This window comes from Pongo pygmaeus, chromosome 1, assembly GCF_028885625.2.
Source record: "Pongo pygmaeus isolate AG05252 chromosome 1, NHGRI_mPonPyg2-v2.0_pri, whole genome shotgun sequence".
Taxonomy (NCBI): Eukaryota; Metazoa; Chordata; class Mammalia; order Primates; family Hominidae; genus Pongo; species Pongo pygmaeus.
Genome location: NC_072373.2, coordinates 84,681,116 through 84,706,559, shown reverse-complemented (window position 1 = coordinate 84,706,559; position 25,444 = coordinate 84,681,116). Strand labels below are relative to the sequence as shown.

Below are 25,444 nucleotides of genomic sequence, written 5' to 3'. Positions count from 1 at the left end.
GTGTACTCTAGTCTTTTGACTATCTTTGCTAGCTCATGATATAACAGAAAAATCTGTTCCTTTGTTACTGCCTTCCACCAACTCCCAGAACCTGAGATCTTCCACCAACTCCCAGGACAGAGAATATCTCTCCTTTGGCCTTACACTCAATTGCCTCCAATTAGAATAAGTCTTTTTCTGCTCATTATTCTTAGGAGAAAAACAAAAACAAAAAACCAAGTTGATTTTTGAAAGACAGCATCTCTTCCCAGTCTCCCCAGAATGTGCCCTGGGGCAAAGTTGGCTGTGCAGCAAAGCCTAGCTTAGATTCAAGCATTGTGCTCTGGGATTTATGGTCTCAGGACCCCAGCCCCAGCCTCGACCCCAGCCTCTGATATCCCTTCTCTGTGTCTGAGACGACTTCCCTGTAGCACAATAACACACCCCATGCTCCAGCAGTGCCAATTTCACATATATTATTTTATTACTCATTTGTTTGCTTTCCAGGGCAAGTGAAAAAATAATTTAAACCAATTGTATGTACAGAGGCTTGATTAGGTTTCCCAAGAACTTCCAGAAAGTCCCCCAGCCCTGTAGACAGCAAAGCGTATTACCTTTAACATCTATACAAAAGTCCACCTATAAAAGTCTCATGTGTAGAAAGGTTTTCTTTATTATAAGCATCACATTTTGGGGACAGGAAGGGGGTTAGGGTGGGAGGTGAAGAAAGTGCAGGGTGGGGGTCCACACACACCTGCCCAGGGGTCATCCTGGGTGGGGAGGCTGTGGCTGGTGGGGCTCAGGTGATCTGCAGCGGGGTCTCCAACATCTCCATGAGGAAGGTGTCAATGGGGGTGTCCCCGATGAGCTTGAAGAAGAAGAGGTGCTCCAGGCATTTCAAGCCAATGGAGCGCAGAGCTGGGAGGCGCAGCAGCAGCTTGGCAAACCTGCAGGGAAGCCAAGAGGCATCAGGGATAGGGAAGGGCATGCACTGCACACCTGCACCTGCTGGAGGGTCCACTTGGCCTTCTCGACCCATCTGTGATAAAAGAGCTGGAAGGGGAAGACAAGGGAGTCACAGAATCTCTAAGCCTAGAGAGCTTCAGAAACAGGCTAGAGGGCTTGTCAGCCTTAAAGGCAGAAGCTGGAGTGCATGACCCTTCAAGAATCTTGAATTCTGTAGCCATGTCCCAGGACTGCCCTCAGCTCCCCTCATTCACAGTGGAGAAGAGGAAGAACTAGATGACTGTGCCCACTCACGTTGCCGGCCATACTGGCTCCTCACATTCTCTGTGTCCCTCGGGTACCTGCACAGATCTGCTGAGGCACTTAGAGCCAAGTGTGAGACACTGAATGTGCTTAACCCATGGTAGCTGTCACCGTTAGATGACACGTTTGAGAACATTACTCTAGCCATCATGCCATCAATTTGCTTTAGTTTCCAGCCCCCACAAAAAATCTTTTTAAGAATGGGGTCTCACCATGTTACTCAGGCTGGACCTGAGTACCTAGGCTCAAGCAATCCTCTCGCCTCAGCCTCCCAAGTAGGTGGGACTACAGGCACATGCCTTGGGGTCCACAGTTACCAAATTTTTGTTGCCAATTTGTAACCAATTGTTACCAATTTTTTTTTTTTTTTTGAGACCGAGTTTCCCTCTTGTTGCCCAGGCTGGAGTGCAATGGCCCAGTCTCAGCTCACTGCAACCTCTGCCTCCCAGGTTCAAGTAATTCTCCTGCCTCAGCCTCCCAAGTAGCCGCGAATACAGGCTCCCACCACAAATGCCTGGCTAAATTTTTGTATTTTTAGTAGAGACAGGATTTTGCCATGTTGGCCAGGCTGGTCTCGAATTCCTGACCTCAGGTGATCCACCCACCTCAGCCTCCCAAAGTGCTGGGATTACAGGCGTGAGCCACCGCATCCGGCCAATTGTTACCAATTTTTATGATCAACTTATTAGTCTGTGCTTACCCTTAAATTAGGAAAAGAGGAGAGAGAAAATCATAGTCTCTGCCCTTGAGGAGTCTATGGTCTGTTTGGGGAGAGGATACATGCACACATGCATACACACTGACCCACACATTATCATACACAATCGCACATGCTTCACACCCATGTGCCTGCACACACATCCTCACCACTCACACACGCACACTCACACTCTTTTACACTGTCACATTCCCTTGCATACCTGCACTTACACACACACCCTGACACATACACACATGCCCACTCATGTACACTTTCACAGGAACTCACAACATGTGCCTGCACACACACCTTCACACACACTCATGCACACACATTCACACACTCTCATGCATACACACCTTCACACATACTTCACGTGTTTACACACGCATCCACACACTCATATGCTCTCACACTATATTCATGCATATTACACGCAATACACATACTCACACATGTGCACACACTCATTCTCACATATCTCATGCCTGTCGTCTCACATACATACACATGCACACTCTCACACACACGTGCATGCATGCACTCACACATACACACATGCAGACACACTCCACACTCACACTCTAACATGTTCTTACAACATGCACACACACATACCCTCACACACTCACTCATACACACCCTCACACACATTTTTCTATAACTGAGGACATTTGTTGTGAGGTTCACAAAAGGGAGAAAGACCAGTATGTGAAGGAATTCATCTCCCATCTGCATGTCCTTTCGGGCACCTCTCTCTGTGACATTTTTTACTCTGTCTGTGTGACCCTCTGCACACAGTGCAATGCCAGCTCATTTTTAACGTTATTAATGCTACTAGACATAAAGTCACTCTACTCACAACTTCCAGTAAAAAGCTCAAGGACCAAAATCACATTAGTCACTGTGGCCCTAAGTCAAGAGATTTCTGGTTCCAGATGAATCTTTACTGAGTGTCACAACATTATTTCATGAAAAAGTTACAAATCAGAATTTCAATGTTCCTTGAAAATGTGTATATTTCTATACTCATGCCACATGACATTTTAAATAAATGTAGCAATACAAGGAAAATAAAGTGGCACCATCTAAAAAAGTAGAAATTGCTTCCCTACATGGAAAAATTAAAGGTCTATGCCAATGCCACACATTACTTCAAAAGCCTCCAGTGGTAAAGCCCCTGAAAGCATTTGAGTGGCATCACCATTCAGGAAAGAGGTAGTTAGAGAATAAGGAGGCTGAACTCCCAGCCGTGCCTCTGCCGTTAAGCTTTATGGAAGTAGGCAAAGGAAACGGCTTCTCTGTAAGTGCAAAGTTAGACTGGGATTAACTTTAAAAAATTTTTTTAACTCTAAAAAGGCGAAGATTTCACAATATCTAAAATTCGAAGTATGCCGTCATACTATCCTCTTTGTTGTGTGACCTGGATTTAGGAACTGAGATCAAGGCTAATAGAAATAAACACACCCATGAATGTCACAGCACTCCTCGCCCACAGGTTAGCAGCAAGGGGCATTTATGCCTTTGAAGGTGTCTGCTGTGCGTGCAAGAGAGTGTGTGTGTGAGTTCTGTGACCTGACTTTTGATCTCCGCTTTCTGATCAGAGCGAAAGCAGAATGTGGCCCCTGTGACATGCACTTCTGAAATGTTTCCACAGAGTGGCAGCATTCTCCCGCTGAGAAATCTGCCTCTACCTGGCTGTGCCAGGATCCCCTTCAACCAGGTTCTGCGGACCAGAGGTGACCAGCCCTCAGCACACCCACATGCCTGGCCAGTGACACCCCTGATGTACCTACTGAGCCAACTATGAACACTTGATCAGGGCAGTCAGCCTCAGTCCAAGCTGTGATGGACAAACCCAGGGGACTCTGCCACCTCCCTGCAGAACTAGGGCAGGACTAGCTCTGCCCTAGTCCTGGCAACAAGTGTTGGCCTCTCTCCCCAGTGTGTGGAGGCAGCCCAGCCCCCTGCCAGCCATATTCTGGCAGAAGAGTCAAGTTCCAAAGTTTTCAAAGTGATATGAATTAGAAACAACCAAAATGTCAATCACGGGGCAATGACTAAATACATTAGGATATGTTCACACTGCAAAATATTACAAAACCATTGAAAATGATAATTTGTAGTTGTCAATAATTGAATAAAATTTCTAGAATAGCTAAGGGAAGAAAATAATACACCAAACTGTATAATTTCATATCTAGAAATGCATACACGACATGCTTAATACATAATAGATACACAAGGATACACACGAGACATAATAGATACACGACAATAATGGAAAGAAATATACCAAAATATTTACAATAAGTTCTTATTACCTGGGTTTTTTTTGTTGTTGTTGTTTTGATGGAGTTTCACTCTTGTCATCCAGGGGCTGGAGTGCAATGGCATGATCTCAGCTCACCACAACCTCCACCTCCCCGGTTCAAGCGATTCTCCTACCTCAGCCTCCTGAGTAGCTGGGATTATAAGTGCATGCCACCACACTTGGCTAATTTTTGTATTATTAGTAGAGACAGGGTTTCTACATGTTGGTCAGGCTGGTCTCGAACAACGGACCTCAGGTGATCCACCAGCCTCAGCCTCCCAAAGTGCTGGGATTACAGACGTGAGCCACCGCATATTTTTTAAAAATATTTTATAATTTTTTTTAACCAAAGCATGCATTGCTTTTATAGTTAGGAAAAAAGTGAGTTGGAGTTTTTTGTTGGTTTTTTAAGATAAACAGCAAGACAGAGACAATTTGAGGAAAATGATATGTATGACACTCATTATTTATAATGCCCTGCACACAATATGTGCTCAAAAAATGGAAGATTTGATAGAAATCATCCAACTCAGGGCTTCAATTAAGATGACTTGCCCAGGGCTCACACCTGACAGAGGCCAAGTTATTGCTGGCAGCCAGGTCCTGACCTCTTGGCCAGGGCTCTCTCAATCTCATCTATAGTGAACTACCAGGTTCACCAAAATCCAATCTTTTCTTCTGTTCTTTGGCATACAGCAGGATCCATTCTCCAGCCTCCTTTGTGGCCAGCTGGGCCACGTGACTTGGCATCAGCTAATGAAAGTGAATGAAAAGATGAGGGCCCTCTAAGACCCAGGTCTGGCCCATATGGCCTAGCCTCTCTGCTCCTCCACCTCTTCCCCCTTCCATCATCTGGATGCAAAACACAGTATGGCTCTGGGTCATGGTGGAGACACAAGAAAAAAGGAGTCTTGGTCCCTGAGTGATGGCATGCAAGACAACCACCTCTCTGAACTCACTGCCCACCCAGATTTGTGAGCAAGGAATAGATGTTTGTGATAAACTGGTGGCATCTGGTGGGTCTATTACAGCTTAATCTCACTAATATACTAGGCCCTGCCTATTCATTGCACCAAAGGGCCAAAACCCACCTACTCAAATTCATCCACAGCCTCCAACAAAAAACACAGCTCAGTCTCTTCTGGACAATTGCTAGAGGTAGGCTTATGATTCAGGATAAACAGCTAAGTAGATATTAGACTTCACAGAGGAATAGAAACCATTAGTGAGCATTGGGAGCATGTAAAATTAATCCCCCAAACAAAATTAATGTCTTTAAGACAGGCTTTTCCGTTTCATTTCCAATTTTCTATGAGATTTGAGGATCATATTTTCTCATTTTAACTGGCATTAGCAGAGAGGGAAAACTCTTTGGCTTAGCTGTACTTTGGAAGAAAGTTTTGAGAATATCTTTTAATAACTCAGAAATACCTATACTGCTAGATGGCCTCAGAGATCTGCTAGACCAACATCTACCTTTCCAAATGAGGAGCCCAGACTCAGACCCAGCACCTTCCCAGATGCCACACATGTGGAACCCTGGGGACCAGCATCCATGTCTTCTGGCTACCAAAGCCTGTACTTCCTACTGCATGGGGGTTTCTATGGGGGCAGACAAGAAAGCAATGCAGTCACACCTCAAACACAGGCTTTGTGAAATCACACGAACAGGGTTCACATCTCACCTCCACCGCGTGCTAGCATTATGGTCTTCAGCAAGTTGCTTAACATTTCTGAGGTTCTGTTTCTTGATAAAAATTGGAGATAATAATTCCCACATTTATTCATTTGTTTGCTATTCATCCTCCATTTAAAGATGTGTACTATGTGTCGGGCACTGTTTTACGTGTTGAGGCTAGAGGAGTGAATGGTGAGCAAGACAGATAAGGCCGCTAGCCCCATGGAATTAACATTTTTGTGGCTTTCAGCTTGTTATGAAGATTAAATAACATTTAAAAACACCTAAACAGTGCCTGCTGTACTTTAGGGTCTCAGTAGATGAAGAGTGGGAGTAGTTGCTGCTGTTACTACCATTCTGCCAGCACTGTCTCACCTGCCTGGCTGTTCTGGATACTTCTGCTTGGTGTAGGCCTCAAGGGTGGCATAAACCTTCTCTCGCAGAGTCTCCACTTCAGAGGGGTTGGACAGGCCCTTGGCATCTAAAAGACATGAGTGAGTTAGCCTTTGATTACACACCCTCCAGCAAAGGCTGTCCCCATTCCCTCTGGCCACCATCTCTAGAGTTACTAGAGACACCCTGGATGGGGACAAGTGTGAAATAAACAAAGCTGGTCATTCACACCCCCTTGCTCTTCTTTCTGTGCCCAATTTACCCAACAAATTCTTGGGGCAAAGATTTTAAACTCCATGAATAGGCAAATGTACCCACCACTGATTCTAAGGAGGAGAGTTTAATTTTATCCGGACCGTTCTCGAAATATTACCTGCACACATTTACCGAGTGCCTATTATGTGCTAAGCATGGACTGAGTGATAAGATGGGGCACAAAAGCTGAATTGGCACATGTCCTGCATTGATGAACTAACTGCCTAATTCTGGAGATAAAGCCTCTGCATGAATGACTACATAATTCTGAAGGTTCATCTTTCTTGACCACAGCAGGGTTTGCTGGAGCTGATCGCCTCCTTCTTGAAAGACTATTTTCCGTCAAGCCTCCAGGACACCACCCTTCTGATTCTGTCCCTATCTCACTGCCTGCCCCTTCTCATGTTCCTTTGCTAGCTCTCCCTTTTCTCCCTGACCTCTAAATGTTGGCATGCCCCAGGGCTCAGTCCCCAGCCATCTTCTCTGCTCTATCTCCCCAGATGATCTCACCCCAGTGTCACAGCCTTACACAGGCAGAGGCTGACAGCTCTCAGATGCACATGGCTTCTCCCATGAAGTCCAGACTCATATGAGCAGTTGCTTCCTGGGCAGCCACTCTTGGATATCTACTACCCATTTCCTATTTTAATGTCCAAAGACAAGATCCCAATTCCTACCCACCCACTGTCAGAACTAGCTCCTCATGGAGTTTTCCCCATCTCAGTGAATAAGAACTTCATTTTTCCCATTGTTCAGGAAAACAAAACTTAAAAAAAAAAAAAACCAGAGACTCATATATAACTCCTTTCTTTCTTTCTCATTCTATATTCAATCCATCAGCAAATCACAGTGGCTTTACCTAGAAATATATCCAGAATGTGATCGCTTTTTACCACCCACTTCACTGCCACCCTGGGCCACCGTCATCTTTCATCTTCCCCACTTGCCCCAGACATGTGCCTGCCACACTCATTCAAAACATTTTCCAAGATGGCTCTAGCTGACACTGTGAGCTCTCCTGGATTCCTGGCTCTGCCATCTGTGTCTCAGCTGAGATGGAGGACCAACAACATGGGAGCACTGGAGGCTGACCGTGGAAGAGGGCTGAACACGCACATCCCCTGGGGTTGAAGGGTGGTTACCTGGGTTAAAGAGCACAATGGCTCGCAGGCACCCCAGCTCTGACTTGTCCATCTGCATGTCTTTCATTTTGGAAACCAGCTCAGTTAGAACTCTGTTAACAGGAAACACGCAGGTAATGAGAAAACCATAAGTAACAGGCCAAGAGCCAATAAAATGAATTCAACCAAAATTTTTATATGCCCACTCTGTTTCCAGATGATGTACCAGTTACTAGGGGTACAGAAATGAAAAAGATGCAACCCCTCATTGCAAGGGGATTACAGTTTAACTAAAGAAACAGACATAAAAACTAGCAGCAGCATGACGCCCAGGAATATAACTGCCATAAGCAAAGTCCAAGTTGGTTCCAAAGAGGAAGCAATGAACTCCAAGCCGGGAAACGGAAAGGCATCATGGAAGTCTTGGAAATTAGAAATGCAACAGGCACAGCAAGGTAAGGGGATTGCATGTCTAGAAAAACACAGCAGAGGGCAGCATTCAGTGAACTGGTAGAAAGGTCCAGTCACCACGAAGGGGGATGAGTCATTCCAAACACCATGTTGGGCTCTACATGCAACATGTGGGAAAGGGCAGGGAAGTAGTAGAGACAGCTCAGTGGATGTGCACATGACCAAAGAAGACCATTTACGATGGAGGTAGAAAGGGATCACGGGGCCCTGGCATTGGACAGAGAGATTAATTTCAACTTAATTCTCCTCTTTATCAGTTCTCCATCCTCTCACTCTCAAGTCATTAACTACTCACTTTATTCAACTCCTTATCAGATGGCTTAATTTTTCTTTAGTATCATTTAAGGTACAGAATTTCTGTCAGTGTATCCCTGCCTGACGAAGATGGGTTTGCTCCTGCTGCAGGCCTCCTTCTGAGATCATCCAGAGCCCAGCATAAACAGTCCATCTTGCCTGGCCTCTTGAGGACAGATCCTGATCCATTTCCCATCCTTGGCCCCTAGGATAAACAGTTCACCCTCTCCACCCACAACTTACTAGTTGATGTCAAGATCTAATCTTTCCTTAGGAAATCCACTGGGAGAACAGGTTCTCCCATCTGCCTGGCAACTGTGCTGGCCTCTGAGTGGCTCCATCTTATTGTGATCTCAATCTTTCTTTTAATCTCTCCCTCATTCCCCAGGTTTATAGTTTCATGTGCCTAGTGGTCTCTGCATGGTCATGTGCAGCTAACTGTTTGGGCTGCCCATCCTCCATCCCAGCACTACCCAGAGGTTCATGCCCACGTGAGAATTCATGTATCTACACATGTGTATACACACACACACACACACATAATACACACAAATACTGGAAGCAGAAGAGAGACACCTGTCAAAGATGGAGCCGACCCCAGCACTATGGGCACTGCTCCTGTGGACATGTAAACCCGTGGCCAGAAGGATGCCATCCTGCACGGAAACTGAGCGGTGGGAGAAAGAGGCAATCAGCAATTCATTCCACCCTGCAAGGATAAGGAGGAGGTCTTGAGGGAAAACAGAACACATTCTTTCTTTACTTATAATCACCCAAGGCATGTACTATTATCCCACATAACACAAGCAGAATTGACAATCTAGGGAGGTTAAGAATTAGTTCAAGATGACACAGTTAATTAGTGAAGAAACAAAGGATAAGACTGGGGTCTCCTGACTTATGGCTCTGCACATCCCCCAACTCTCTCTCAGATGCAACCCAGAATGACAGCTTGAAGACAAGGATTCTTTTTTTTTCTAATCAGTCAACAAATGTGGATTGAACATTTAGCAGATAATAGTCACTATGTTAGCTGCCATGGTGGATAAAGCTAATATACCTTGCAGTTTTTCCCCCTAGGACCTGACAACCTAGTTTTGTTTCTTTGGCATTGTCTAGTAACACCCAACACAGTCTGTAGCTTTCAGCTGACACTCAGTGAGTGCTCATTATCTAGCAGGGATGAATGAGTGGACTGGTTCCCAATGCTCAGCCAATCTTCATGAAATTTCCCTGCTGGCTCAGTGACAAAGAGGAGATATGGCGTATGTCAACGGCCTGCAAGTGTCCCAGAAATAGGAGGCAAAAGAAAATACAGCACACAGAGTCTTAAAATAGGAAGACAGCGGAACCCATCTAGTACAAGCTTGAGCAAACATCTTTGGCTTCTTTGTCTCACCTATGAAATGGGAATACCTCTATTTGCCAATTTCATTACAATAATGAGCCACTGCTTCAAATTATCCTCAATAAAATGATTTAATAGTCTTTTTAAAATGTATGCAAATTATAAAGCCATGGTAAAATTTGCATGGGAAAAGAGTCCCTCTCCTTCATTAACGATGCTTCCTTTGGGAATGAACAACCCCGCATAGGGTTATTTCATCATCAACATGGTACATAGCTTAGACATGTTGCAGCTCCATCAGGTTACTTTTTTTAGGATCCCAAGAGCAATTTCAAAATTGTCCCAGGAAAAAAGGCAGCCAATGTGCTTTACCTGCCCGAAGCAAAATGACCTGGTCCTCCAAGGTGAGGTCAGAGAAGTGGGGAATACGCTTGGCCCATTCAACGAGGGTGAAAAGCTGCTTGTCAGCAGCATGACATATGTTGGTAACAGGGTCATTTGTCTGAAAAAGGAACAAAGCACTGTGAGGCACAGGTCCTGGGACTCAAATACACCCCTTTCTCCCATTTCCAGCCCTACCCAAGAAATGGAACACACGTGTGTCTAAGAGCACATACCGAGTTCTCCATGTTCATGTCACCATAGGATTCTGTCTTTGGTTCAACAGCAAGTTCAGCTTCTAGAATCCTCTCCACAGGCATGTCTTCATGACCACTACTGGCACATTCTGCCTCACTCTCGGCTCGCTCTCGGCTTCTCTGTCTTTCTTCTTGCACAGCTGACATGCAGCAGGACATGCAGAGGTTACCATAATGCCCAGGACAACAGTGGGAAAGTTTATTACCCACCTAAGCCTCAACTTACTCATCTATGAAAGGGGAATCATTATGATCCTGAATTGGGGATGTTGGAATGTTGACAGAGGAAACAAGGAAAGCAAAGCTGTTTGCTTATGCCTAAGGAGAATGAGGGGTTCTTTAGTACATATTCTTTCCAATGCATTATGGTGACAACACTAGGAAGTATGCATTTTAAGCTTTAATAAACTCTAATTATATCCTCTCTTTTAACGGGCCAACCTCTCCTTGCTATCCCTGCAGATCCCCACATTCTTGCTCTACCTGCTGCCTCTAAAAAACTGTGAGCATGAAATAGTTAAGTAACAAGCACATTACTTTAAAAACTCCCTCTGTCAGATCCTATGCATCATCCTTGGCATTCACGTCCCATTAGGTCTGCCCCTAGTGCACCAGCTTGAACACAACATCACCTGATCCGACTTGTCAGGGAAGATCTTTAGGGAGCCAGCTGTGGGTATTTAGTAAGTGAAGGGGTGGAGGGATGTCACCTAGATGACATTTCAGAATCAGTGGCTCATTTTGGAGGTGGGGGAGGGTACATAGGCAAAGGTGTAGGCTGAAATTATCTCAGCCTCTCCAAAGCTTAGGGTTTTCATCAAGGTTCAGTGCAACTCTCAGAACCCTCCATGTCTATACATTAGGATTGAAAGCAGACTGCTGCCCCCTCCAATTCTATGATCTTCATCAGGAGAAGAGTCTCTGTTGGGTTAGTTTCCATCATCTAGAAGGCTGTAGTTTCCATCTTATTCACAGCAGCAATAAACAGCATTCAATATTAGAACACATTTTTTACATCCCCAAAGTCAAGAAAATTATCCTTTAAGCAAGTGACTAGCCTGAAACTCCATGACAGCTACTCCACTAGCAGCTCCTATTTCTGTTTCTCTCCCTTCCTCCCCATAGTCCACTTGCAAGAGTGCCTCCTAATCTCTGAGGAGATAATGAGCCCCAGAGGCTGCAGAATGGACTGGAATCACAATGCCGAACATCTAGTTTGTCATGAGAGCCATATCAGTCTCTCAAGGTAGGTCAGAGAAGGGTATGACGGCAAAAATGCAACTTATACTCCAAAACTTAGTGGAGATACGCCAAAAAGCTTCAAGACAAGAATGGTACTGAGTCACTGAGAGAGAGGCAAGGAGGGTAGAAAGGAGAAAAGGAATAAGGGAAAGAGACAACAAAACAGGGTGAGAAAAAGAGGAAACAGAAGGGAGAGAGAACAGAGAGGAGAAAATAGGGAAAAGAAGCGCAAAAAACATGTGCCTTGGAGTCAAAGAAAATTTTTTCACATATAACTCTACCCCTTCCTTGCTAAATGGCATTGGCCATATGACTGAGCTTAGTAAGCCCCAGATCCTTTATCTGTGAAGCAGGGATTAACTGAGATAGTCAAGGCCGGTACTTAGTTAAGGTTGGTACTCTTCAGTAGTTAACTGAAATAATATCGTAGGGATGAATTAAACAATTATAAAAACTCAATACAAATAGTTATTTCCTCTTTCCTTTTGTGTCTTTTTACCCTCTTGGGCTCATCTCTCCATCTCCGTTTTTGGCCTCTTCCTCTCTCTCCTGTTGTTCTTCCTCCTTCTTTCTCATCCTTACTTTCTGCTCACTCTGTCAGCCTTCATTCACTGACAACATGTAGAAACTATAATATGTATTTTTTATTATATTTGGATTTACTGGGAAATGTTGAATGCTTCTTGTATTAATTTTTTAAAGGTAGGTTATGAACTTCTATTTGTCCTGACTTTAAAAGATGAGGGAAAGCAAACTAAGTTAAGTTTCATTCATGGTCCTCAATCAATGTCTTCTAGAGATTTGTAACACTCAAGGAAAATAACCTTCAAGCTTCAGAGAAAATATCCTTGATGTCAGGGAATTTGATTCTAATTCTGGTTTTGCCATTAACTGAGCAAACCCTTTGCTATTCACTTTTCCTCTTTGTGCCTTAAATCTTCCTGTCATAAATGAGGAGTCATATATTGTTATTGGGGGTAGCTTCTACGTGTCAGACATTCTGAGCTACCATTACGACACACATCAGGGTACATCCAGGGAACCCTGGATAATCAAAAATAGAGCCAAACTTCTGCCTTAGGAAAGGATTTTAACCATTCATCCAACACGTGTTTATTTTGCACTTATTACAATAGCCAAAACTTATGAAGCTCTTTCTCTGTGTCGGGACTTACGCTCAACATTTTAGATAGATTACATTTCATTTAATCCCCACAATAATGCTCTGACATACTACAAGCCACACAGGAACTAGTAACACACCTGAGGGCATGTGGTAGGCCATGATGGAGCCAGCACATGCACCCACAATGGCTCCTCCTGGGCCCATCTCTAACCTCTCAGTACTGCCTCCAAGGTACTGGGCTAGGTCCATTAATAAAGACCACACAGGGCTCACAACGATACCAATGCTGCCCATGAACAGCCTCAAAGGCAATCCATTCTCCAGTCTTGAAACTACATGTATATGACAAGAAATCATGGAAATAGACATTCCGGAATTCCTGAGGTGGCCCACGAATCAGAGGTTCCCAGTCCTATACAGGGTCTGCCATATGCTTGCTGTGTGGGCTTGTGCAGGTCCCTAGGCTCTCCAAACCTCTAATTCGTCTTTCAGGAAATGGACGTGTTACATTAGAGAATAGAAAATGTCCACTCTAGAGCTTCAAAGAACAGAAGTGCATCTGGGTAGATATCCTAAAGACTTGAAATCAGTACACGGAAGAGGCATCTGCACCGCCATGTTCATTGCAGCATTATTCACAATAACCCAGATGTTGAATCAACCTAAGTGTCTCTCCATAGATGAATGAATGAAGGAAATATGGTCTGTATACATAATGAAATACTATTCAACCATAAAAAAGAGTGAAATCCTGTCAGTTGCATCATGGAACTGAAGGACACAATGGAATAGTATTTAGCCTGAAAACAGAATTCATACTCCAAGCCCCAGCACTATGCAATATACCTTTGTAACAAGCCTGTACATGTACCCCCGATTCTAAAATAAAACCTGAATAAAAAGAAAAAAAAAAAAAAGAAAATGTCCACTCTAGCTTTAACATTATTTATCCTAAAAGGGAAACAGGTCCTGGCCCCTGATCCCAGGCAGGTAAATTCTGTACCTACCCCAATTCCATCTCTTTATCTGTGTGATTTCCATGGTCTCTCTGTTATCTGCTCCAGGATGTTATTATTCTTGTCCTCAAGAAAGTGTTCAAACTGAGCCCCAAATTCTATAAATCAAGACCAGAAATGATGGCGGTGGACAGGCTATCCAGTAGCCTTTTGAAATGCACCCTCTTATATAGTCAGAGGAGGAATTGATTCACTTCTTTGCCTTCCCTTTGTCAGGGTAAATGGTGCCAATCTCTTCAGAAAGTTCCCTAAGAGCTCCTTTCCCTCTCCTAATTTTTACTACTCAGCTTTTCACTATTCTTTCTGTTTCTCCACATTCTTTAAAAAAATGCAGGAGCAAAAATTGGGTCCAACTTTCTATTAAAGTACCCAAACCACACAAGAAGGAGTGCCCTGTCTCTTACAGCTCACATGTCCCTGTTTTCCTTCCTTTTTTAAAAACATTTAACGAACCACAGTTCCCAACATTTGGCCTATTGACCACTCTGTCCCTAACTGAGCTGGGGATATTCAGCCTGCATTTTCAGAGATGGATTAGACTAACTCTAGAGAAATAGAAATGATGGTTTCTCTGACTGAGACCATTCACTTTCTTTTAATTCAATATCATGTGCTTAATGAAAACTGTTACTGTTCCAAGTCAATTGGAAACTTATCTCAAGTGTTTTAGGAGGAAAAAAATGACCCTGCAGTCACTGGACTCTTGTTAATGGGAGAAATACTTGTAGTCATTAGTTTCATTTTGATAATCATGGTGGGGGAAGCTCCAAGGAGTATCCAATTCTATCCTGGTGGAAAAAAGATGTTCTTTACCAGCAGGTATTTCATATCGTATGTTCCAATCTGTAATATCATTGATCCCACTGCCACAGCAAGTATGACATAAGCACAGAGTAGGCACTCAGCTAATACTCAATGAATAAATGAATGAGTCATTTTTAGGAGCTCCTGCACTTCTAAAACTTCTGATTTCAGCATTCAGTTTAAACTATTCATTCAACAATTTATTAAATGGCTACAATGTATTAGTCACTGGTGATAAAGCAGTGGTGGAAAAAAGCAGACGAAGCCCCCGCCTTCATGGATACAGACAGTAAACAGGATAAGTACAAGAGTTAGATTATGATAAGTGCTGTGTAAAAGAGACAAGGAAGGGTTGGCGGTGTCTGGTGCAATTTTAGATGATATAGCCAGGCAAGGCTTTACCAAGAAAGTGAGAATTGGGTAAAGATACAAAGGATGAGAAGAAGTGAGCCATGCAGATACCTGAAAAAAAAATCATTCTAGACAGACAACAAGTGCAAAGGCCCTGAGGTGGGTGCATCCCTGGTATAGTTGAGGATCACCAAAGAGGCCAGGAAGGCTGAGGCTGGGAGACAACAGGGCATCCAGACTATGTACAACCTTAAGTCATGACAAAGATGTTTGTCTTTTTTTCTGGGTGAGAAGGAAAGACATTGGAGGATTTTGCTGAAGGAATACCTTGACCCAATCTACTTGTTCAAAGCCTCCCTCTGGCTACTGTGCTAAGAAGAGACCGTAGAAGGACAAAGATGGAAGCAGGGAGATGTCTTAGGATGCTATGTAGATCACTACAAAAGATACAGTTAGCTTGGATTGGGGGGTTAGTGGTAAAAGTAGTGAGACATGGAAAAATTCTGGGCATAGTTTGAGGAAGAGACAAGATTTCCTCACCCACTACATGTGGTGTGTGAAAAAAGAAGGAAGTCAATGGTTTTTGTTCTGAGCAACTGGAAAATAAGTGGCCATTTCCTGAAAGGGGAAGACTGTGTGAGGAACAGGCTGGGATGTGGGGCAGATTTTCAGGAGCTGAGATTTGGGTCTCTCACTTTTGAGGTTGCTGTTAGATGTCACAGCGAGGGCCGTACTCAGTTCCTTCACAACCTGGCGGGGAAGGAGACACAGACTATGGCTGATCTGAAAGTCAGAGACCTGGGGTCAGTTCGTTGCCTGACTTTGGCACCTCAGAAAACTTCGTTCACCTCTCTGAGCCTGTTTTCTCATCTGGCGGATGGTTACAGTTGATTAGGTGACTCTGTAAGGCCACCTCTAGCATCTTGAGATGTTAGGATTACAAGAATTTGTTTGCTCATGGGTGACATTCATTTTTAGCAGGGACACAAAGAGCTTCTCTTCATTGACCCTTTCAGTAAAATGCCCTCTTCCCACAGAAAAGAAGTTCCTCAAGAATGAGGAGCGTGCTGGGCCTGACTGAACTCCTTGTTCTTATTTCCTAAAGAGAGGCAGGACCTTCTTACTCTAAAATCTATTAAGATTCACCACTAGCCCCATGTCCCTGCTTGAGCTCACTAGTTAATTAACTGCCCACTTCAATTTATCTGTGCTACTTAATGGAAAGACTTTTCTGCCTACTAACGGAACAGAAAGCACCTTCTGAGGTTTTTTTCTCTCATACTAGAATACCCGGCTAAACCACACTGTAAATTAAAAGATGTGATGGTTTCAACACACAGTGGTGGTCTCTCTGAATGGGAAGGCTAGGTCTGTCAAACCTGTGTAATGCCAGTAATGCCAAAAGATGATGGAATATACCAATATCAAAGACTTGATGGCAGACCCAGGTAAAAAACTCAGTGAGTGAAATCAAACCTGCAGTTTTCCCCAGAGACAGACCTAAGGATTAGAGGAGAAAAGTCACCTCCACCCTGAAGCTCAGTCTGATGATCTATTGGTAGAGCAGAGCATAAGGACCCTGAAACCTTGGCTCTGAGACTTGCCTAGCTATTGGAAGAAAAAACGAGATGGTCCAGTTTGGGGATAACCATCTGGGCTCCAGAAGAGGATGGGTAAATGTGGAGGAGGAAGATGCCTCTTGCCCTCTCTGCTCTGGAGAGACACATTTCCTAGGACAACGGTACATTCAATTGCAATACACGAGTACCCAAAGTCATCCTAACTTCCTATTCAGACTTCTCTTTAGAGCCCTGTGGGGAAGAAGTTTGAAGTGGAGATTAGGATGACTTTGGGCACCATGACTTCTCGTGTATTGCAGTTGAATGTCCCCTTGCCTAGGAAATGCCTCTCTCCAGACACGAGTATTAAAACTGAATGTGTCTCACCTTCCCTCTTCATGCCCATGACAAGGCACTTCTGATAGCGACAGTACTGGCAGCGGTTGCGCTGACGCTTGTCAATGAGGCAGTCTTTATTATCCCGACACGTGTAGATGAGGTCCTTCCTTATCGTCCTCTTGAAGAACCCTTTGCAGCCTTCACAACTGTATACCCCGTAGTGCTTTCCTGGTTAGAAGAAAAGAACATTCCATAGATTGTTCTTCTGTTTATTTGGATCTTTCATTCAAAAGAACCTCTTGGCTCTTCCCCAGAGAAACAGGCATATCACTTGAGCATTGAGACAGAAAGCAAATAATCACTAGCAGAGAATGCAGGCTTGATCACAGGAACCAAACTAAGACACAGCAAATACACTTTTCCTTGTGTCTTTCCTCTGCATTACTAATTCCAGATAGAATTATTAGAAAATTCCTAAAGCTAAGACTTTCTTTATATTTATTTTGTGAAGGCAACTCTTGGGTTTAGTTAAGCAAATATTCTTTCTCCATTCAAAACATTAGTGTAAATAATAAATAAAAATATATATGTTTGTCACATATTACCTAGCAGGAAAAGAACTCCAACTTAACGAATATTTCCTATAATTCAGACCCAAGTTCTTAGGAAACCTGTTTAAATTTATTATCCTTTACCATAAACTATGAACAGAATTCTGAGTTATGAATTGTTAAGTGTTATTGACTGTTGAGGAAATTAATTGCTGTTTGATCTTTATATCATCATATGACAATCAAGCTATGACATAAAGATCTGATAGAAGCTGATTTTGCAGCCAGGCATGGTGGCTCACGCCTGTAATCCCAGCACTTTGGGAGGCCGAGGTGGGAAGATCACTTGAGGTCAGGAGCTTTTAGACCAGCCTGGCCAACATGGTAAAACCTCGTCTCTGTTAAAATATATATATATATATATATATATATATATATATATATATATATACACAAAAATTAGACATGCATGGTGGCGCATGCCTGTGGTCTCAGCTACTCCAGAGGCTGAGGTATGGGAATCACTTGAACCCTGGAGGCAGAGGTTGCAGTGAGCCAAGATCACGCCCCTGCACTCCAGCCTAAGTGACCCTGTCTCAAAAAAAAAAAAAAAAAAAAAAAGAAGGTGATTTTGCTTAATCCAGACTAATTTGAGGCATATTTCATTGCCCTTATTACCTGCTCCACACATGCAGTTTTCAATTACCCCAGGCAGGGGTGGCTAATTTGGGTCAGGAGAGCCACCAAGCCTATCCTCACACAGGCATCATGAATCAATCACAATCCTTTTTCTAGGTAGAAGTCTTCTCAATACCAGGCACTATGCTTGATTGATTGGAATTGCAGAACTTCAAAAATATAAGGAAACAAATCATTCAAAACATATTTATGTCTGATTCTTTGAATGTAATATGTGATGTCATTGAGCTACAGAAGTGACATGACTTTCTAATTCTGTTTTACTTAGGTTTCCAGCATCTCAGGAGTTTACAGTTCAGAGGAAGCCACTCTAAGATGAAATGATGGTTAGAGATAGCCTGCCTGAAGAAAAGCTAGCCTTTGCCTCATTAGTTGACCATACTACAGGCTGGCTTTTCACATTGCTGAACTCACAGCAATGATAAATACAGGATTTTATCTTGGGTCCAGAAAACCTAGTGCTCTCAGCTCTGAAATATTTGTCTTAGAGAAATATGGGACCAATTTTTCAACTGTGTGACATAGTCATTCCCATGGCTTTTCAATATTTAAATGAACCTCATAGACTTTCAACTAGAATAAGCATAGCAGAGAAAACACTCTGCTGTGCTGTTATGGCAATGGACAAGTCTGCATGATTTGGGAAATATCTTTTGAGAGCAAGAAAACATCAGCCATTCAGCTAGGTAAGTTCTAGGTGCCTGGAACTTTCAATGGAGTGACATTCTTTAGTGGCTTTGGTGGCATTAAGACTGTAAGGAAATATTCAGTTAACCATCATGGACAGCTATAGAAAAGAGAATAACCTCCTCTTATTATTATTCTTCAAATAATCAAATTGGAGATTCGGATGTGTTCAAAATTGGTGGGGAGGGAAATATGGGGCAGGAAGAATGGAGAGGAAAGAAGCAAGGAAAGAAATAATTGAGAAAAGGAGAAGAGAATCAAAGATAAGTTGGTGAAAACACATTTATTTCTGCCTATAAAAACATATTGAAAACCTAGAATGTTATAGCAAGAATATGCTAAAATATTAAAGGGTTTATTTTTCTTGGGGACATTATGGGTAATTTTTTTACTTTTCTTTGCAGTTTTCTAGTTCGTTCAAATCCTCTACATTAGGACATTATTTTTACAATTGCTTATTTGGGAGGGGTTTTTCTTAATACTTTTTTTTTTTTTTTTTTTTGAGATGGGGTCTCATTCTGTGGCCTAGGCTGGAGTACAGTAGCGTGATCATGGCTGACTGCAGGCTTGACTTCCCAGGCTCAAGCTATCCTCCCACCTCAGCCTCCCAAGTAGCTGGGACTACACAAAAGCACTGGGATTATAGGTGTGAGCCACCACACCCAGCAGAAATACTTGATAATGACAACAGCTTCTGTCTCTCAGATACATGTGTAATAGTGTGACTCCAGAGTAGGGTTTCTGAAATGTTTCCTGTAAATCTCATCCTCAAAAAATAAAGCCATCCTTTAAATTCATCAAAACGGCAGCCAGTGAACCCAGTGACAAAAACGTATAAGTGGGTCCCCAGTTAGCCCATCCTAAAGGGCCATTTTCCTTTCATTGAGTACAAAGTATCCAGGCAGACAGTGAGCAGCCCCTTCTCTGTGGCACTTTTCAGGGAGTGTCTGCTTCTGCATGTACCTGAGGATCTGTCTCCACAGATGGCACAGATGTGTTTAACCAGAGATCCAGGGCTGGTGGATGGGTAGTTCATGTTTCCAATCCCGGGAAGCCCTGGTAAGGGCTTGATGTCCTCTGAACTGCTGACACTGTTGACCACATTTAGCTGCAAGAGAAAAAAATACTGTAAAGCACAGAGCCAGAGTAAACTCAATCCCTAAGGCCTAAGGCAATGAGGGCACACTCAAGAAAAAACAAGTTCTATTTCAAGAAACAGTTTCCAAGTACAGAGTATTTGAAACTGCCTATCTGTGAGATGAACTTAAGGGAGGGATAAAAGTGCCATAGGAGGAACAAAATTATTTCTAGAAGCCAAAACCTAAACCAAAAATCATAACACATCTCCATTAGAGTCTCTCTGCTTTTATTCATTTTACTCATATGTTTCATTTAAGCTAGAAATCCATGCCAAATTACACACCCAGGACAATGTCAACTGTGTATTTTAAAATTTTTATCAACTATTGACTGCCTATTCAGCCATGCTGCAAGACGAACTATGACCCTCAGGCTAAAGACTTACACTCTAAGAGAGCCAAGAAAAAAATGCAAATTCATTCATTAGTCAATCAACAGATATTCCCTGGGCACTCAGCATGCCAGACACCGTGCCAGGCTCTGGGGTACAAAGGCAAAGAAAAATACACACCCAGAAGGAGTTCACAGTAAAATGAAAAAGGACATGTGTAATGGTCATCTCTGCAAGCACACTGAAGATGCTAACTCAAATACATCCCTTATTGTAAGTTAATATCAGCTCCCCATCACCATCCCTGTATCTCCCAGTGCTCTTGGTAAGATTCCCCAGAAACTGAGGCTAAGTATCCCCTGTATTCACCAAAGAAAGCAAATTGAATAAATTTGAGCCAGTCATCCAATCAGCAATAGAAACCCAGAAGGTGTATCTCTCATTCCTCAAAAATGTACAATGTCATCAAGGAGTCTGAACATGCACAAAAAAATAAGAACACTTACAAGCAAGTTCAAACGAAGGTGGTGCAGGATATGCATGTGCATAAGTGTCTAACGAGGTAAACGTATAGTGGTTAGGAACCACTGACTTCCCATGGTTTGTCTGAATTTTGAATCATATTGCCTAACCAAAGTGACAATAATTCTCAAACTGAATCAAAGGTACGATTTTCCTCTCTATTCAAGGCCTTTGGGACAGAAGAAAGGTTCAATAAAACAGAAACTACAATAGAGCCTAAGCTAGGTTCTTTCTAAATTCACGAGCTTTTTCGATTCACTGAGCAAATATTCGTTGAGCGCAGAAGGCAAACAGATGCTCTCGGTTAAACACTATGAGGGATACAAAAAAGAAAAGACACAGCCTTTGGTGCTTTGTTTTGAAATCAACATCACTGTTAATTTTTAAAAATTAATTTGCATAATGAATGACACATAATAATATAAGTGATAGAAGAATTCTCTCTTCCTGCACAACCCCTTTTTTTATACAAGGCTATGAGAAGACATGTGGAACTTGTAACTAGTATTTTGCTTTGTTTTCATGTAGTACACTGGTTCTCAACCCTGGGGGCTTTGAAAAAAAACATGGACCCCATCCATGTCTTGAGATTATGATTCCATGAGTCTGACGTAGGGCCTTGGCCTACCTTTTTTTTTTTTTTTTCCTTTTTTTGAGATGGAGTCTCGCTCTGTCACCCAGGCTGGAGTGCAGTGGCGCCATCTCGGCTCACTGCAAACTTCACCTCCCTGGTTCAAGCAATTCCCCTGCCTCAGCCTCCCAAGTGGCTGGCATTACAGGAGCATGCCACGACACTTAGCTAATTTTTTTGTATTTTTGGTAGAGACAGGGTTTCACCATGTTGGTCAGACTAGTCTCGAACTCCTGACCTCAGGCAATCTGCCCGTCTTGGCCTCCCAAAGTGCTGGGATTACAGGGGAGAGCCACCGTGCCTGGCTGGCTCTGGCATTTCTTCATTTCATCAGATGACATTAATGTGCATCCAGGGTTAAGAACCACTGCCATAGTGTGACTTCTAGGCAATAACTTTCCTCAAGTGCCTCAAAGAAACAGAGATCAGCACTTGGATCCGACTCATGAAATGGAAGAACTTTAGGTCAGATGACCCCACAGAGAGAGCCCTCTAGCTGACCACAGCTCTGTCCCCAAGTCCTCAGAGGGACAAGAAAAGTCATGGGAATAAGGAAGAAACCACCATCGCCTGAGGTTCAAGGGGACCTCACCCTTCCTTTTCCTCTTACCCCCAACTCCAGCAGGACCAGCTCCACTGCCCCAGCAGCAACCACAGAGAGTAATGATTGCCATTGCTACCATCTATGGAAAGCTTGCTCACTGCTAATTAATTATGTTAATCCTCTCAACAACCCTAAGAGGTCTTCCTATTTACAGATAAGGACATTGAGACTTAAAGTGGGTTTATTCATTTGTTTATTCAGGAACAATATGGAGATCCAAAACGTAGGGAGATGCAGGCACTGCCTCAAGGAATTGGCCATTAATGTGATTAAAAGTCAGTTTGGATCATTCAGGAAGGAAAGATCACATGCTGTTGAGATCAGGGAAGGCTTCATGAAGGAAGAGGCATTTGAGCTGGGACATGACAGCCTTCAAAAATGGGTAGGATTTGCATGGGCTAGTGATGGGCAGAAGGCTTTGAGAGCAGAGGCGTAGAGGGAAGCCCAAGTGTTTGTGGAGCAAACATGTCCAGTGGATGGATGGGAGATAATGCTGAGAAGTGGGCTATGACCAAGCCTAGAAGCTGAATTGCCTGGCTAGGAGAATGGATTTAGTTTGGGAAGCAATAAGCAGCCACTAGAGGCTTGGAGCAGAGAAATAATTACCTGAAACTATCTCGGTAATATAGTGAATGAGGTACAGCATGAGGAAAGATTAGAGGAGACATCCAAGGTATTGCACCTGCCCAGATACCAGGTTAGGTACCTTACCAGGTCTGACTGCTTGGAGCCAGAACCCCGAGATCCTGGATCCCAGATCATCATTCCCCATTTACCACATTGTCTGCCTTGGGTGAGAGGTGATCCTCAATCCTCAACTGCCCTAGCAGCTTCCTTCCTCATCTCCTTGGCCAGGAGCCCCTGAAGGAGCGGTCTTGCTTTGGGGCACTTTCTCCCCAGTCTGAGCCAGCAGCCCCTCTCCAACACTCCTCCTCTTCATGAGTGGATAGTGGCAGGAGGGGCAGTGAGACAGGTTGGTTGATGTCTTCTCTGTCCATCTCTCTGGCTGGCTTGGGGTTTGTTTTGGGCTCAGAGCAATGGCAGATGTGATCAAAGGCAGCCATCAGAGCATAAACCCATTAGCTGCCTGGTCCCCAAGTCCCCCAGTCCCGGCTGTCTTGCTCCATTAGAAACAGTCTACTGAAATAAGCACTTTAGAGCCGGGATTCACCAGGCAACTCCTATCTGCTACTGCATGCAAGCCGGCTGCTCCCTGAGAACAGGAAAGAAACATACTTGTCTGCTGTATTGTCTTCCCTTTTGCAGACTCAGCCAGGGACCAATTCATTCTGCATGCTTCTGGAGCCATCCTTGAACACTGAGTCCCGCATTTCTGAACTGTGTTCAGCCCAAATCCTTCCACCAAAGATTAGGCTGCAGGCAGGCACTCCCATTCCAGGGAGCAGAACTCTTATAGTGGCACAGCCTTAATCTAGTTAGGGCCTTCATCATGAGGAGTAATAAGCCTGGACCTCCAACATGGGTTTGGTCTAAACCTGCGACTTCCTAATCAGGTCACTTCACTTAGCAAAGACTCTATTTTCCCATTTCTAGGTGAATGTGTGTGTCGCTGGGGGGGTGGGGAGGAAGGTTGAGGCTTCAAGTCTTTTGTCCCTGGCTAAACCAGATCTGCTTTTATCTTTTGTGTATATCAGGCTTCCAAATATGCTTTCATCTGAAGAAAAGACTTGATGACTTAATTTTTTAAAATCATCAGAGGAGATGAACTTTAAGGTCTATTCCAGCTCTAACATTTGCAATTTTTATTCATTTTCTATAAAGATGCAAACAGACTTAAGAGGATAATAATTCAGTTATCAATAAATATCTAAGCAGAAATTAGCAATGATAGAACCCAGGTCAGGCTGCAGAGTTCAGGACGGGAGAAAAGGACAGGAGTATTGCAAAGATCTGTGAGGCCCGTTGCGGAGTCCAGCCAGCAGACATCATGCTGACAAAGATGCAGTATCAAACATACACACACAAACACACTCAGAAAAATGTTTCCTATATCACATTATCTACAAAGTACATAAATATCTTCCCAATGATATATTGATGTCTTTAGAAATTGCATCACTCCACTTAGATGCTCCCCAGGACAGGGATTAAATCTCATACACATTTTTGGTATCTCCAGTGCCCAGTACTGGGCCTGGTTCAATAAATGCTTGTTGAAATGGACTTCTCTAGAACCTCTCAGAAACACAGTACACCTGAATTACCTAAGTGTATAATACTATCACCTGGGAATAATCCTAATAATACCAAGTTACTGCTATAGAGCATTGCATGTCTTGAGAAGTGATTTTTAAATCCACATCTTCTTTGACATGCCTAAAAAAATCCCTGTAGGGTAATCAGGGCAAGTATTTGTAACCCCACGATAAAGAAGAGGAAACTGAAACAGAAACGAGTTAAAGTGGTTTGCAAAAGATTACACAATTCCTGCCTTCATCGTACCAGTTCCAATCTCTTTACTCCTCAAGATCAAAAATCCAACAACCACAAAAAGAGAAGCTCAAACAATGAAATGACAGAGCACAGAGGAGACTGGCCCTGCCTGCTGCTCCCACTCCTAGACACTTCCTCCTCCCTTCACCCCCTAATTGTACTTACAAGAGACCCAGGTCACAGAATGAACATGTTTCCATCATGAATCCCTCTCAGACCAGTCCTGGGTGAGGAAGGCAGGATGCATAGGAATAATCTGCCCAGACGATCCAGAGTCCAGCACACTGTAGCTAACACCAAGGCCTTTTGTCCAGTGTCATCTCGTTAACCGGGCAAAGCATTACTGCAGTGTGGTTCCAGAGCCCAAGCCCAGAACACTGCTCAGGGTCTCAGGCTGCTGAGCTTCCCCAGCACTTGGCAAGCTTAATATAGCTCCCCAAAGCCAAACTTGGCCTTGGACTCTGCACACAGCCCAGTTGGCCAGGACCAAAGCTTCCATCTGACCTTTCAACCCCAATCCCTCTGTACAGACATATGGTCCAGGAATAGCGGCCCTGCTAGTCACACAGCTCTGAAGATGAATTGACTGGCCAGGTTTGGCTCAATCAGACTTGAGTGTGGTTGCTAAAAGCAGCCTCAGAGGGATGGTGCCTTGCCCAATTCCTACCCACAGGATCTGTCTACCACCTCACCCTATTTTATTTCTTTTTAGATATTATGATTTTTATTTGAAACTATCTTGTTTATTCCTTAGGTTTTGGCCTGTCCTGCCTGCTATTGTGTGATTGCCATGAGAGTAAAGACCTTGGCCACCTTATTCCGTGCTTATTCCTAAAACCTAGGACAGTATCAATTAGTACCTGATGCATAGTAGGTCCACATAAATAGTTATTGGGATGAACGTCAATGCTCTTTGCAAAACTGTACT

The 25,444-nt window shown here is 43.4% G+C and overlaps 1 protein-coding gene across 1 annotated transcript in view; it reads right to left on the bottom strand.

Moving 5' to 3' along the window:
• Positions 1–438: 438 nt before the first annotated feature.
• Positions 439–25,444, bottom strand: part of RXRG (retinoid X receptor gamma) — a 44,656-nt gene continuing 19,650 nt past the window's right edge. The window contains exons 3-10 of the mRNA XM_054492456.1: positions 19,798–19,942; positions 16,946–17,125; positions 10,440–10,600; positions 10,195–10,324; positions 9,051–9,183; positions 7,731–7,822; positions 6,316–6,421; positions 439–926 (exon numbers count right to left, since the gene is read on the bottom strand). Coding sequence (XP_054348431.1) covers positions 779–926; positions 6,316–6,421; positions 7,731–7,822; positions 9,051–9,183; positions 10,195–10,324; positions 10,440–10,600; positions 16,946–17,125; positions 19,798–19,942 — 1,095 coding nt within the window. The 3' untranslated portion in view covers positions 439–778. The remainder of the gene's footprint in view (positions 927–6,315; positions 6,422–7,730; positions 7,823–9,050; positions 9,184–10,194; positions 10,325–10,439; positions 10,601–16,945; positions 17,126–19,797; positions 19,943–25,444) is intronic.